General features: G+C 36.3%; 1 protein-coding gene across 1 annotated transcript in view; it reads left to right on the top strand.

Annotated features, from left to right (window-relative positions):
- Positions 1-9,166, top strand: part of LOC121367402 (histone deacetylase 6-like) — a 247,932-nt gene extending 238,766 nt beyond the window's left edge. The window contains exons 36-38 of the mRNA XM_041491555.1: positions 533-685; positions 4,857-4,985; positions 6,049-9,166. Of these exons, the coding sequence (XP_041347489.1) occupies positions 533-685; positions 4,857-4,985; positions 6,049-6,111 (345 nt within the window). The 3' untranslated portion in view covers positions 6,112-9,166. The remainder of the gene's footprint in view (positions 1-532; positions 686-4,856; positions 4,986-6,048) is intronic.
- The last annotated feature ends 7,487 nt before the right edge of the window (positions 9,167-16,653 follow it).

Consider the following 16,653-nt stretch of genomic DNA (forward strand, 5'->3'; position numbering starts at 1 on the left):
GATGGTTGCTTTGTTTCAGTGTGTGGATATTGATACAGATGGTTGCTTTGTTTCAGTGTGTGTATATTGATACAGATGGTTGCTTTGTTACAGTGTGTGGATATCGATACAGATGGTTGCTTTGTTTCAGTGTGTGTATATTGATACAGATGGTTGCTTTGTTTCAGTGTGTGGATATTGATACAGATGGTTGCTTTGTTACAGTGTGGATATCGATACAGATGGTTGCTTTGTTACAGTGTGTGTATATTGATACAGATGGTTGCTTTGTTACAGTGTGTGTATATTGATACAGATGGTTGCTTTGTTTCAGTGTGTGGATATTGATACAGCTGGTTGCTTTGTTACAGTGTGTATATTGATACAGATGGTTGCTTTGTTACAGTGTGTATATTGATACAGATGGTTGCTTTGTTACAGTGTGTATATTGATACAGATGGTTGCTTTGTTACAGTGTATGGATATTGATACAGATGGTTGCTTTGTTTCAGTGTGTGGATATTGCTCTAACTTTGATTGTTGGTTTTCCAGGTGGTAGACCAGATGTACGCGGTCCAGCCACTGCCGTGGTGCCCCCACCTGGACTCTGTGCAGCCCCTTCCTCAGCGCGGACTTGATGTAGAGGAGCCGTGTGAGGAGTGTGGAGATTTGTCCGAAAACTGGGTCTGTCTCGAGTGTTACAAGGTACTGTCAAATTGGAGTCATTATCACTTTTGACATCACCATTGTAATGTTAGATGCATAGATACAGTACAAAATCTTTCATTGACCTCTAGGTCATCATATAATGTAGGTGAAATAATAGCTTTTCCCCTTAATGTTTGATGAATTGCAGGATAAAAATAATGACTAGTTAATGACGTAGGATATTAGGCTTTATCCTGTTCAGGCCAAATGGGAAATTCCGCTTTGCAAGCCTCATGGAATTTTCCCATTGTTACCTTCACAGGATGAAGCCAATATCCTACATCATTAACTAGTTATTCTCTATTTATAGGTACTGTAAATCCTTGAATAGAAGGCAGGTCTACGAGAATTGTAAAAAAAAATAGTAGGTCTACGAGAATTGTTAAAAAAATAGGTCTCTGAGAATTGTAAAAAAAATAGGTCTACGAGAATTGTAAAAAAAATAGTAGGTCTACGAGAATTGTAAAAAATAGTAGGTCTACGAGAATTGTAAAAAATAGTAGGTCTACGAGAATTGTAAAAAATAGTAGGTCTGCGAGAATTGTAAAAAATAGTAGGTCTACGAGAATTGAAAAAAATAGTAGGTCTACGAGAATTGTAAAAAATAGGTCTACGAGAATTGTAAAAAATAGGTCTACGAGCATTGTAAAAAAATAGTAGGTCTAAGAGAATTGTAAAAAATAGTAAGTCTACGAGAATTGTAAAAAATAGTAGGTCTACGAGAATTGTAAAAAATAGTAGGTCTACGAGAATTGTAAAAAATAGTAGGTCTACGAGAATTGTAAAAAATAGTAGGTCTACGAGAATTGTAAAAAATAGGTCTACGAGCATTGTAAAAAAATAGTAGGTCTATGAGAATTGTAAAAAATAGTAAGTCTACGAGAATTGTAAAAAAAATATATCTATGAGAATTGTAAAAAATAGTAGGTCTCCGAGAATTGTAAAAAAATAGTAGGTCTATCAGCATTGTAAAAAAGATAGTAGGTCTACGAGAATTGTAAAAAATAGTAGGTCTACGAGAATTGTAAAAAATAGTAGGTCTACGAGAATTGTAAAAAAATAGTAGGTCTACGAGAATTGTAAAAAATAGTAGGTCTACGAGAATTGTAAAAAAATAGCAGGTCTATGAGAATTGTAAAAAAATAGCAGGTCTCCGAGAATTGTAAAAAATAGCAGGTCTACGAGAATTGTAAAAAAATAGCAGTTCTCCGCAGGGGTTTCTCATTGCTAACAATGACTCAGTCTAGGTTTCTCATTACTAACCATGATTCAGTCTAGGTTTCTCATTGCTAACCATGATTCAGCCTAGGTTTCTCATTGCTAACCATGATTCAGTCTTGTATGAAGTTAATGAGCTGAATTTACAAACCTGATACTGTTACATGTAACTAAGTACATTTAGAATGCTTAAACACCTGTGTTTAAAGCTAAAAAAAAATGGGTTTCGTAAATTTGGCCCTAGATGCATCCACCCAACCTACAAAATACCACTTTAATATGGCCGCCTCCATCCATTCTTTGTGTACTATTCCTCCTCAATTCACCTGACAGCTGCAGGTGTGAGTGTTGTCCAGGTGTCTTCACTCACCTGTGATGTGCTTCTCATGGTTATTGTTTACATAATTCATCAGGTTGTATCTTTAACCAGCTCACCTGTTTGTTATCTGCTATAGTCAATATGTTGGTATTATCACACCACTGTCTCATGTACTGGCACTCACAGAGACTGGAATTGTGGTCCTAAAGGAGTAAAGATTAGTGGTTGGTAAGAGAGACATTGATTGCTGTAGTTGGGACGAGATAGCAGGGGTTAAAGATTAGTGGTTGGAAAGAGAAACGTTGTTGTAGTTGGGGCGAGACAGCAGGGATTAGAGGTTGGTAAGAGAGACGTTGCTGTAGTTGGGGCGAGACAGCAGGGGTTACAGATTAGTGGTTGGTAAGAGAGACGTTGGTTGCTGTAGTGGGGGCGAGACAGCAGGGGTTAAAGATTAGTGGTTGGTAAGAGAGACGTTGCTGTAGTTGGGGCGAGACAGCAGGGGTTAAAGATTAGTGGTTGGTAAGAGAGACGTTGCTGTAGTTGGGGCGAGACAGCAGGGTTAAAGATTAGTGGTTGGTAAGAGAGACGTTGATTACTGTAGTTGGGGCGAGACAGCAGGGGTTAAAGATTAGTGGTTGGTAAGAGAGACGTTGGTTGCTGTAGTTGGGGCGAGACAGCAGGGGTTAAAGATTAGTGGTTGGTAAGAGAGACGTTGGTTGCTGTAGTTGGGGCGAGACAGCAGGGTTTAAAGATTAGTGGTTGGTAAGAGAGACATTGCTGTAGTTGGGGCAAGACAGCAGGGGTTAAAGATTAGTGGTTGGTAAAAGAGACGTTGCTGTAGTTGGGGCGAGACAGCAGGGGTTAAAGATTAGTGGTTGGTAAGAGAGACGTTGGTGTATTTGGGGTGAGATCTATCTCGTTGGGTAGAGTTAGTGGTTGGTAAGAGACGTTGCTGTATTTGAGGTGAGATCTATCTCGATGGGTAGAGTTAGTGGTTGGTAAGAGACGTTGCTGTATTTGGGGTGAGATCTATCTCGGTGGGTAGAGTTAGTGGTTGGTAAGAGAGACGTATTTGGGGTGAGATCTATCTCGGTGAGTAGAATTAGTGGTTTGGTAAGAAAGACGTTGCTGTATTTGGGGTGAGATCTATCTCGGTGGGTAGAGTTAGTGGCTGGTAAGAGAGACGTTGCTGTATTTGGGGTGAGATCTATCTCGGTGGGTAGAGTTAGTGGTTGGTAAGAGAGGCATTGCTGTAGTTAGGGTGAGATCTATCTCGGTGGGTGGAGTTAGTGGTTGGTAAGAGAGACGTTGCTGTATTTGGGGTGAGATCTATCTCGGTGGGTAGAGTTAGTGGCTGGTAAGAGAGACTTTGCTGTATTTGGGGTGAGATCTATCTCAGTGAGTAGAGTTAGTGGTTGGTAAGAGACGTTGTATTTGGGGTGAGATCTATCTCAGTGGGTAGAGTTAGTGGTTGGTAAGAGACGTTGTTGTAGTTGGGGTGAGATCTATCTTGGTGGGTGGAGTTAGTGGTTGGTAAGAGAGACGTTGTTGTATTTGGGGTGAGATCTATTTCGGTGGGTAGAGTTAGTGGTTGGTAAGAGAGACGTTGTTGTATTTGGGGTGAGATCTATCTCGGTGGGTAGAGTTAGTGGTTGGTAAGAGAGGCGTTGCTGTATTTGGGGTGAGATCTATCTCGGTGGGTAGAGTTAGTGGTTGGTAAGAGAGACGTTGCTGTAGTTGGGGTGAGATCTATCTCAGTGGGTAGAGTTAGTGGTTGGTAAGAGAGGCGTTGCTGTATTTAGGGTGAGATCTATCTCGGTGGGTAGAGTTAGTGGTTGGTAAGAGAGGCGTTGCTGTATTTAGGGTGAGATCTATCTCGGTGGGTAGAGTTAGTGGCTGGTAAGAGAGGCGTTGCTGTAGTTGGGGTGAGATCTATCTCGGTGGGTAGAGTTAGTGGTTGGTAAGAGAGACGTTGTATTTGGGGTGAGATCTATCTCAGTGGGTAGAGCACCAGTAGCCAATGAATAATAAATATACGTGCTCTAGTGGTGGTGCTAAACAAAACAAAACTTTTAACTATACTTAGATGTTTGATCTCACTCTGGGTTGGAGCGGGTACTGGGAAACAAACCCAGTCTGAAATCTGTTGGCATCCACAGTAAAATTCACTGGATGTGTTTTTTTTATAATCTTCATACATATGCATCACAAATAGGACTTCTTCTTTAATGTCACCTAGCACATATATTGGTCAGACATTATTAGAATAATGTTAACTGTGATACTTGTGTAATAACATCCCAGCACATTAAATAAGTCTGTCAGTTACCATAAGACACACACATACTAAGAAAATGCATTTTTAATTTTCATTATTATTCATACTTACCTAGTGCTAGCACAACAACAATGCTATGCAATCCTGAATCATAACCTCCACTGTAGAATTCTCTCCTCTTGCCAGATGTATGCAGTACACCGTGTATGGGCAGACCATCATCACACACACACACACACACACACACACACACACACACACACAGCGCATATATACACACAAGCACATACAAAAAACACATTAGCTTGAGTTTTGTGCCAACCTGTGACCTGTGTGTGTTGAATTGTTTGCAGGTGTTTTGCAGTCGGTTTGTGAAGGAGCACATGTTGTTCCACGGACTGGAGAGTGAGCACCGAGTGGTGCTCAGCTACGCCGATCTGTCCGTGTGGTGCTACGGCTGTGACAACTACGTCAACAACAAGGTACTCCCTTCAGCTAGGATGGGGGGGGGGGGGATGTAACTCAGTGGTAAAGTGCTCGCCTGATGCTTGCTCAGTCTAGGATCCCAGTCAGTAGGCCCATTGAGCTATTTCTCCTTCCAGCCAGTGCACCATGACTGGTATATCAAACGCTGTGGTATGTGCTATCTTGTCTGTGGGATGGTGCATATAAAAGATCCCTTGCAACTGATGGGGAAATGTAGCAGGTTTCCTCTCTAAGACTGTCAGAATTACCAAATGTTTGACATCCAATAGCTGATGATTAATAAATCTATGTGCTCTAGTGGTGTCACTAAACAAAACAGACTTCTTCTTTTTTCCATCAAGGAACTGTGTTTGAGATAATCTCATAAAACCAGTCAAGTGCATTTTTTATATTACAATATTCTGAACTGATTAAACAAAATATTTGAATGTTTCATTTGAAAAAAACAAATTATAATGACTCACTTACAAAAATGTGAATTGTAAATAAACAAGGTTTTGCAAATAAATACATGCACAAATTCATCAGTTTATACATAAACCAATAACAAACATACATTTGTTAGACACTAGTCTGTGGACATGCAAAAAAAATCTAGTAGCCCGGCAGACTACCGGGTTTAGACATCTGGTAGCCCAAGCAAGAAATGTAGTAGCCCGGCAGACTACTGGGTTTAGACACCTGGTAGCCCAAGCAAGAAATCTAGTAGCCCGGCAGACTACCGGGTTTAGACATCTGGTAGCCCAAGCAAGAAATCTAGTAGTCCGGCAGACTACCGGGTTTAGACATCTGGTAGCCCAAGCAAGAAATCTAGTAGTCCGGCAGACTACCGGGTTTAGACATCTGGTAGCCCAAGCAAGAAATCTAGTAGTCCGGCAGACTACCGGGTTTAGACATCTGGTAGCCCAAGCAAGAAATCTAGTAGCCCGGCAGACTACCGTGTTTAGACATCTGGTAGCCCAAGCAAGAAATGTAGCAAAAGCATCCTCGGCTAGTTAGACTCCACTTGAATCCGACATTCATTCGAAATGAGTTACATCAAACTTTTGTCTCTTGCAGATTATTTTTCCAATGAAGCAAGAAGCACACAGGAAAAAGTTTGGAGGAGAAATACCAGAATAACTCGATATTTTATCATATATAAGCATTTACTACCGCAAAATATTTTCCCATTTTAAGTGAACAGACTTTAACTGACTGTTGAAAACATTACGGTTTAATCATTTCTTGATAAACTTGCAGGGTTTGATTTAAGCAGATCAGCTTTTATTATGCTGTGACTGGGGGTGGTAAAGTAGTGTCAAACTTGACGTGAGGTGCTGTTTCCAAAACCATTCAAGTGGTCGTCAAGACAAATTCTCCAGGAGAGTTTTGTATGTAATTTGATCAGTGTCTGTTTTTATGTCAATACGAGAGTTGTGTTTTTACAGATTTGACAATAATTTATGCATTTAAGACAGTATTCCAGTATATGTATTTGTTGTGTTTTTAATTGATTAGTATTATAATGTGCAATTGCAAAAACTTTACTATGTCACAATCCATATGTTATTTTTATATATATAAAAGCGCAAATACATTGCCTTGTATTAGGATGGCAGAGTTTCTACCAAAGGGTATGAAGGGTAAAATTATGTACCCTAAAATGTTGGAAATTTTTCTAATTTTTTATAGAGATATGGTAAGTGAACTGCTGTTTAAAATGTGTCAAAACATTTCACACATATAACCACCTGGTAGGGACACTTATTGTCTCTTTGGGTTTTATTATGTACCCTCCAGTTATTTTCTGGCAGAAAGCCAGGAAGGGCAACATCAAAGTTGAAGAGTGTTTTTACAGAACTTGTCAAGTCCCTAATTGAGTAAATGCAGATAACCACACAAATTGCTTGTTTGATATTCTGTGCAAAGTTACATACACAGTCGTTACACGAAAATGGGTTAAATCTCCTTGTATGGTTGATATAAACCAGTGCTATATTTATGTAGTTTTAACTGTTTGTCAAATACATATCTCATGCACATAAAAACAGTTCAATTGTGAGTCAGTATTTTCAGACTAGTAGAAGAGAAAACGGATTCTCTCCACTAATGTTATTGTGTGGATATCCAACACTTGTTCCACTTTGTTCATCATTGTTTTAATACATATCTCATGCATATAAAAACAGTTCAGTTGTGAGTCAGTATTTTCAGACTAGTAGAAGAGAAAACTGATTCTCTCCACTAATGTTATTGTGTGGATATCCAACACTTGTTCCACTTTGTTCATCATTGTTTTAATACATATCTCATGCATGTAAAAACAGTTCAGTTGTGAGTCAGTATTTTCAGACTAGTAGAAGAGAAAACGGATTCTCTCCACAAATGTTATTGTGGGAGTATCCAACTCTTGTTCCACTTTGTTCATCATTATTTTAATACCTCGGGTCATTGTTGATTTGTCTGTATTTTAGTTATTTTGAAATCAGAACCACTTGTCTTGAGCTTATCTTCTATATGCATTGCTTCTTTAAGAGGCTTATTTACAAATTATTAGTATTAGATTTTTCCAAATATTTTTACTACATCCAGATTTAGTGAAGTATTTTACTGCAATAAAAAATCTGCATGCATGCACATATATCTGAAGCTGTGTGTAGGTGTGGTCTCAAAGTTGAGAAGTGACATTTTGCTGTTCTTACTTATGTTGTGATAAATAACTAGAAATTAGCCAGTTTTATGCATAATCTCAAAAGTATTTAAAATTGTAATGTGCTGGTACTTGGCTTAAATGGTCATTTCCTCAATCTTTGGTAAAAAAATACAAAGTACATATAACATATTCCAGGCTTGTGTGCAGGAATTTTATGTGGGCATGTATCAATCTCAGTCTCAGTTCGAGAATCGGTCCCAGACATGGGGGGAAAAGGGTTTTAGTATTATCATTTGATGAGAAAAATTAATAAATAGTTTTGGTCATTATGCAGCTTTGGGACACACACACACACACACACACTCTTTTAGATATGTTTTCCAAAATATATACAGTATGTATACAAGACTTAATTTATCACAGTTGGATTTTATTTGTTAAAATGTGCTATACTTTGGTGCAAATTTATTATGATCATATGTGATTTTACTACCAGTACCATAAATAAATCAGTTTCAATCAGAAAAAAAGCATGTTAATGTTATCGATTTTGTTCAGCTCTGGAGTACGTAATAGTTTAATGGTGGAGTCAGTATTATCCTTTTAAAAAAGTATTATAAAACATTCTTCTTTTTTTAAACGAGAGAATTTACAGTTTATAATTCTAGAGTTATTTCCCTTTCAATGATTTAATTTCAACAATGTCCGCTATTGTTTCATTCTTCAGTATTTTAATATGCTTTGATATTTTTATATGAAGTTATATCTACATTTTTCTTTCATTTCTCTTCAAAGCTGCAATCTCCGAGTATATATTTTTAATATGTAAGAATTTATCATAGTTCATAAACTATCATTTCCTTCTTGTGACATACCATACTTTAATGTTCATAGATCTAGTTTTATAATCTAGATCACACTGAAATACAGTTTGAGTAAAACTGACACCTGTGGCTTGTAGGAAAGTTCAAAAATATTTATGAGGCTTAATATAGATTGTTGATGTGTAAATCAATCGCAAGCTATTCTCATTATTAGCAGGGTTTATATTTTACATAGATTATTAATAAATGTTGGTTGATTTTAACAATCTTGTGCTGTGCTATTTTTGGAGAAGATTGGGCAGTATTGTTAAGAAATGAAATCATTTAATTCAATGCAGAGATGTATATCCTTATTTACGACTGTACGACTGAACAATAAGTGTTCTTTGTTGGAAAGATGCCTATCCAAAGTTCCTGTATCAATGTACCAATTGAAAAATAGAAAACCAGCATTACCAGAATCGATAAAAAGATATTGGTTATTTCTACTTTATGATGATGGCCATCTTTATGAAAGGAATGGTTTCCCATAACCGGATGTGACGTGACGGCCAGAATATATTATCATTAGAGTTTGACGTCATTTCCATTAAAAAAGACACTGCACCATATATTGTTACGTCATTTGAATATCTAGTAATGGCGGACTGGAATTAAAGTTGCATGTACAGTTTACAAAAACGTTGTATTAAACTTGAGATAAAGAGATTAATACCCACGTGTGTTTTGGTATCATCAATATCATATATTATTTTTTAAGATTGCATCCAAAATTTGATTCAACTGCCATCAGTTAAATCAATTTAAAAAAAAAAAAAGTCTTACAGGTAGGGTCAACTCCAACAAGAGCCTTATGTGTTGGAAAGATGCATACCCGGACGACCAACACATACTGACACTTTAACCAATGAAAAACGCGTAATTTTAGAGTTAATAAAAAACCAAGATTATTCCTGCTAACTGGGGGCAGCCATTTTGTTTCATTTTTGTGACACCCGGTGGTATAGCTTGGGGAGAAGTGACGTCAGCTCCGTCCATCTCCTGTATGCAGTGTAAACAAACGCTCTAATTTATGACAAGGCGCTTCGCTTTCATCAACCTGACTTGTAAAACAACATAAATGACTTGATAGTATAATAAACTATTTAACTAAATATATTTCAATTTGCATCAATAGAACGAAATGGAGTTATAGTATTTTTCTTTTTTTTAAAACCCAAAGAAAAAATGCATATTATTAGGCCTATTGGTAGGGTACGTTCTGGCAAAAACAACCACTCACGATACCTAAGTGATAATTTTATTTTCTTTGGGACGACATAATTGGTCAGTTTTGTGATTTTAGATGGGAAAGTCTACTTAATCAAGGGTTTTACAGAATTACTTACAGTAATAAAGTGATAATGTCCATTACGATTTGAGGGGCGTCCGCACGGCTATCAGACAATACCTTGTGATCTTAATAAAAGAGACACGTCTTTTTAGTGTGTCTAGACACAGTGTCTGGGGACTGTCTAAATATACACCTGCCAATCAGGAATCACAGGTACAGGCCACGGAAAGAAAAGACTAATTAACCAAGAACACACTCCGATTATTATTTCAGTACGTGGGTTAATCTATATACAAAACATAATAGTTATTTCAACACTTTGACAATGGTGGCTTATTTTGTATTGAAAAATTATATATACTTGTTGCCGGCTTACTGGGATGGATATTATTACAAAACATTGCGATGCATCTGCAAAAATCAGGTATGTTTTGTTTTTTCAGTTTGAAGACTAATTCCTGACGTGACACACCAGAGGGCGTATTCACTGGGATGGTACAAAATGGCTGCACCTGTTATATATAATAGCCGTCACATTTAACTGTTTTATTAATTAACTATATGATTATACTTGTTAATATTAAGCAATAATGTGTATTATATATCGTTGAATATGCATACCAGGCCAAATGCCTTAATTGTTCCCTCCTTTAACAATAGCATGGAAAATTCTGATTGAAATGCCATGAATTAAATTGGTCCGATTCATTTGCCATGAATTAAATTGGTCCGATTCATTTGCCATCAATTAAATTGGTCCGATTCATTTGCCATCAATTAAATTGGTCCGATTCATTTGCCATCAATTAAATTGGTCCGATTCATTTGCCATCAATTAAATTGGTCCGATTCATTTGCCATCAATTAAATTGGTATAAAATGTTTTCTTCCTTAAGATGGCATTGAATTTTCTAATTCAGTTACCTTCAGTTAAATTCAGTTACCATCAGTTAAATTCAGTTACCATCAGTTAAATTCAGTTACCATCAGTTAAATTGCTCACGCCATTTTTAAAAAAGTTACTTATTTACAACTCCCACTGGCAAAGAATTACTGAAGTTATTGTTCAGTTTTGAGATTATTTTGACAAGATGTTTCTCAGACTTGAAATATGCTCATGTGCAGACATTTCTCATCTGCATAAGGATCCGTCTACTTGTCAAAAACTCTACGCCAAACGCTTGTTTTCAAGTTGATAACACATGACACATGAAATATATAAACAGGTTCCCGCTATTTAATTTTCAATTTTGTCAGTAGTAGATAATTCATTAATTTGTACAGACCACCTTAGAATATCCAAACCAGTGTATAGACCACCTTAGAAAACCAAACCAGCGTACAGACCACCTTAGAATACCAAACCAGCATACAGACCACCTTAGAATACCAAACCAGCATACAGACCACCTTAGAATACCCAACCAGTGTACAGACCACCTTAGAATACCAAACCAGCATACAGACCACCTTAGAATACCCAACCAGTGTACAGACCACCTTAGAATACCAAACCAGTGTAGACCACCTTAGAATACCCAACCAGTGTACAGACCACCTTAGAATACCCAACCAGTGTACAGACCACCTTAGAATACCAAACCAGTGTACAGACCACCTTAGAATACCAAACCCAGTGTACAGACCACCTTAGAATACCAAACCAGTGTAGACCACCTTAGAATACCAAACCAGTGTAGACCACCTTAGAATACCCAACCAGTGTACAGACCACCTTAGAATACCCAACCAGTGTACAGACCACCTTAGAATACCAAACCAGTGTACAGACCACCTTAGAATACCCAACCAGTGTACAGACCACCTTAGAATACCAAACCAGTGTAGACCACCTTAGAATACCCAACCAGTGTACAGACCACCTTAGAATACCAAACCAGTGTACAGACCACCTTAGAATACCAAACCAGTGTAGACCACCTTAGAATACCAAACCCAGTGTACAGACCACCTTAGAATACCAAACCAGTGTAGACCACCTTAGAATACCAAACCAGTGTACAGACCACCTTAGAATACCAAACCAGTGTACAGACCACTTCAGAATACTAAAACAGTGTACAGACCACCTTAGAATACTAAACCAGTGTACAGACCACCTTAGAATACTAAACCAGTGTACAGACCACCTCAGAATACTAAAACAGTGTACAGACCACCTTAGAATACCCAAACCAGCATACAGACCACCTTAGAATACCCAAACCAGCATACAGACCACCTTAGAATACCAAACCAGTGTACAAACCCCCTCAGAATACCAAAAGTGTACAGACCACCTTAGAATACCAAAACAGTGTACAGACCACCTTAGAATACCGAAACCAGTCCAATCAAAACTCTATAAGATAGAATTCAAAGCACAACTTGACAGAGAGACGGATACAAGACAAATCAATATTAAAAAAGCTCCATTGACAAATGTCATAGCGGACATTAAATTTCTATTTAAATATTTTGTTTCTCTAGGAGAAAACAGATTGAAAATGTTCAATGTTAATTTTTTTTTTTTTTTTTAATATAATTTAATAAAACATAAAAATTCCAAATTATCTCTGTATTAGTTTGTAATGACTGCTCCAGAGTATCATAGTACCAAGTTTAAGAATAATTTGATCAAACCTCTAGAAGATACTTTTAAAATTGTAAATGTTAAATTTCTATTTAAATTGTTTTTACTGCTCCTGGGAATACTTTTATTAAGTTTTAGAACTATCCAATCAAAAATCTAGAAGATACTTTTAAATTTTCAATGTTAAATTTCTATTTAAAATGTTTAATTTTAATTAACGTAAATTTGTTTTTACAAATTCAGCCTTTCCAAAATATTTCTCCATTAATTTGTGAAGTCTGCCCCAGAGAATCATGGTACCAAGTTTTATATTTATTTGATCAAAGCTGTAGAAGATAGACTAAAATTTTCAAGTTAAATTTTAAAACTATTCAATCAAATCTCTAGGAAAAGAGATTTTTAAATGTTCATTGTTAAATTTCTATTTAAAATTTAATACATATTTACAAATTCAATATATCTCTCTATTACTTTGTGAAGGATCATTGTACCAACTTTCAAAATAACTGTTGGAGAAGATAGACTTCAAATTCAATATATCTCTCTATTACTTTGTGAAGGATCATTGTACCAACTTTCAAAACAACTGTTGGAGAAGATAGACTTCAAAGGAAAAGTTGACAGACACCAAACAAATCGATAATAGAAAAGCTCCGCTGATGCTGATGTACGTCATAGTGGAGCCAACAATTATTGCACTTTATATTAAACAACAGAACAATAAAGATAGTGTAATGTTTTAATAATAATGCACACTACATAATACAATATAGTAGTTTATGAAATTGTTTGAACTGTATGGTCTTAAAAGATATATCAAACAAACAAAATACATGTGTATACATACATATTCCATATAGATAATTAAAACAAAATATCAACTGATATGTTTTGAAAAAAACAAAAAACACACTGGCATTCTGAGCCTGTGCTTATGAAACTAGAGAGTTTAGACTCAAATCTCTAATGACCTCACACACATACACTATGTATGGTGTTTCAAACTCTAATGACCTCATACACATACACTATGTATGGTGTTTCAAACTCTAATGACCTCATACACATACACTATGTATGGTGTTTCAAACTAATGACCTCACACACATACACTATGTATGGTGTTTCACTCTCTAATGACCTCATACACATACACTATGTATGGTGTTTCAAACTAATGACCTCATACACATACACTATGTATGGTGTTTCAAACTAATGACCTCACACACATACACTACGTATGGTGTTTCAAACTAATGATCTCATACACATACACTATGTATGGTGTTTCAAACTAATGATCTCACACACATACACTATGTATGGTGTTTCAAACTCTAATGATCTCACACACATACACTATGTATGGTGTTTCAAACTCTAATGACCTCATACACATACACTATGTATGGTGTTTCAAACTCTAATGACCTCATACACATACACTATGTATGGTGTTTCAAACTCTAATGATCTCACACACATACACTATGTATGGTGTTTCAAACTCTAATGACCTCATACACATACACTATGTATGGTGTTTCAAACTTAATGACAAACAAACTATGTATGGTGTTTCAAACTCTAATGATCTCACACACATACACTATGTATGGTGTTTCAAACTCTAATGACCTCATACACATACACTATGTATGGTGTTTCAAACTCTAATGACCTCATACACAAACTATGTATGGTGTTTCAAACTCTAATGATCTCACACACAAACTATGTATGGTGTTTCAAACTCTAATGACCTCATACACAAACTATGTATGGTGTTTCAAACTCTAATGACCTCATACACAAACTATGTATGGTGTTTCAAACTCTAATGATCTCACACACATACACTATGTATGGTGTTTCAAACTCTAATGACCTCATACACATACACTATGTATGGTGTTTCAAACTCTAATGACCTCATACACATACACTATGTATGGTGTTTCAAACTCTAATGACCTCATACACAAACTATGTATGGTGTTTCAAACTAATGATCTCACACACATACACTATGTATGGTGTTGTCTCGTTTGATAGAGCCCCACATATCAAGTAATTTGATAGAGCCCGATATATTGAGTTCTTTGATACAGCCCCACATATTGAGTTCTTTGATAGAGCCCGATATATCAAGTTCTTTGATAGAGCCCCACATATCGAGTTCTGTGATGGAGCCCCACATATCAAGTTCTTTGATGGAGCCCCACATATCAAGTTCTTTGATGGAGCCCCACATACAGAGTTCTTTGATAGAGCCCCACATATTGCATTATAAACTCAGGGTTAGTTCCCACCAACTCAGGGTCACTTAAGGGGGCCAATCAGTGCAAAGTAAATAAAATCCCACAATTGTTTGGATTCTGCCTTCAAGTTGTCTGTCTTTACTGTCAAGACTACAGCTATGATTTCCAATGTTTGTGACATTTTGTCACTTGTTGATTATGTTGCATAAAATACTGACACAATTAGAAAAAACAACAAGGCAGAAGCTAGCTGGGGAGAGCAGTTCAAAGCAAGTTATCCATTTTTAATCACTGGTTAGACAGTTATCTGCAGGTCAAAGCTGCTTTAACTTTAACCCAGGGTTAGGCTATATTTAACTCATGGTTAGCAATAACCAACATTCAAACAACACATTTATTACTCAGTGATTAAATCTAGCACAACCAGGGATAGGGCACTTAAATGAGGGTCAGTACTAACCTAGGTTTTCAACAACCAGGTCCAGATTAATATTACAGCAGGCTTTTTTCCCTGTGAATATGCAAATTTCGCAAATGACTGACATCACCGTAAGCACTTTAACAAAGAAAATAATGCACGTGTATAAATTAAAAAAAATAGTAACCTTTTTTTTTTTTAAATTGTATTAAGATTGGGTGCAAACAACACTGAATTTATATGTATACATTTTGTTTGCCATAGATTACAGTAATGTTGTTTTTGTAGCATTTTTAAAGATGATACCAAAATATTAATTTCCAAATCTATTACAAGTTACAAATTATCAATGTGGAAGATGTGGCAAAAAATATATAGTAATCTATTGTTACTGAACACAAAAAAAAACTTTCTATGAAAGCTTGTAACTTAATCCATTTCTTACAATATCAGTGTACTTAAGATAATATCAGTTTACTTCAGACCATATCAACTTCCTTGAGACCATATCGGCTTACTTCAGATAATATGTTTACTTCTGATGATACTGGCTACATTAAAGAGAACATACATTGTTATGTTCTTATGCATGAAGAGGTAATTTTATTGTCTTGTCATTTTCTTTTTCTTGTGTTACCTTAGTAATCTACTTATAATGAACATCACAGATTAAAAAATAAAAATTGAAAGCTTTTAGCTTAAATGAAACATGGATTATCTTTTCTTTCTTTTTTTTTGGGGTGGGGAGGGAGGTGAGGCTAAACAAAAGGAGGGTTTTCAAAAAAGTCATCTTATAACACCATTGTATCATACTCAGGGTCTGAAATTGAAGCTTGCGAAAAGAGGTCCATTTTTTAGACCTAGCAGATGAAACAGAAATTCACCATCAAAATATCGCAGCAGGTAATTTTTTCAAGAAATAGTTGTATGATTATCTCCTCTGCTATACAACTGTTAATTCTGTTATATTTTAATTCCATAATTCCTCAAATCCATCTCAGACGTCATCCTGTTTCGCACACTATACCAAATTCTCCCCTCACTGTGTGCTATTTTTTTTTATCCAGCAGGCCATTTTTTTTTTTTAGCAGGGCATATTTGTTTTGGTCTGCAATTTGACTTCCTATTTCGAGCCCTGATACTAGAACTGTTTCTGCCAATGTTGACAGCATGCAGCTGAAACTGGCTGTGAATATAAACAATTAACTCTGTGGGTGTTTCACTCAATTACAGGTTACAAGCATTAATGGACTTTTTGAGGTCGATTTGGCTATCGGTGCAAGGTAATTATTGTTCCAGTGTTATGTTTAAACATCTGATTACACAAAAATTCATATCACATGGGAAAAGTCGAAGGTATTTTTGTTATACCCTCAACCCCCCCCCCCCATTTTTTTAAAAATTTAGTATGCCTAGAGATAATTGTTCCTCTAATACAACACTCTTACAATAATAATGACATTGCCTCCCACCTCCTCCTTGTGATTAATTCTGGAAGAGCTCCAAGCATGTGGAATCCGTGTTTATTCCAAATACTGCCAGTGCATGTACAATCCTAACCGTATCAATTATTTAAAGTATAGCGGTGTGCAGATCT

Source organism: Gigantopelta aegis, chromosome 3 (assembly GCF_016097555.1).
Source record: "Gigantopelta aegis isolate Gae_Host chromosome 3, Gae_host_genome, whole genome shotgun sequence".
In the NCBI taxonomy this organism is placed as follows: Eukaryota; Metazoa; Mollusca; class Gastropoda; order Neomphalida; family Peltospiridae; genus Gigantopelta; species Gigantopelta aegis.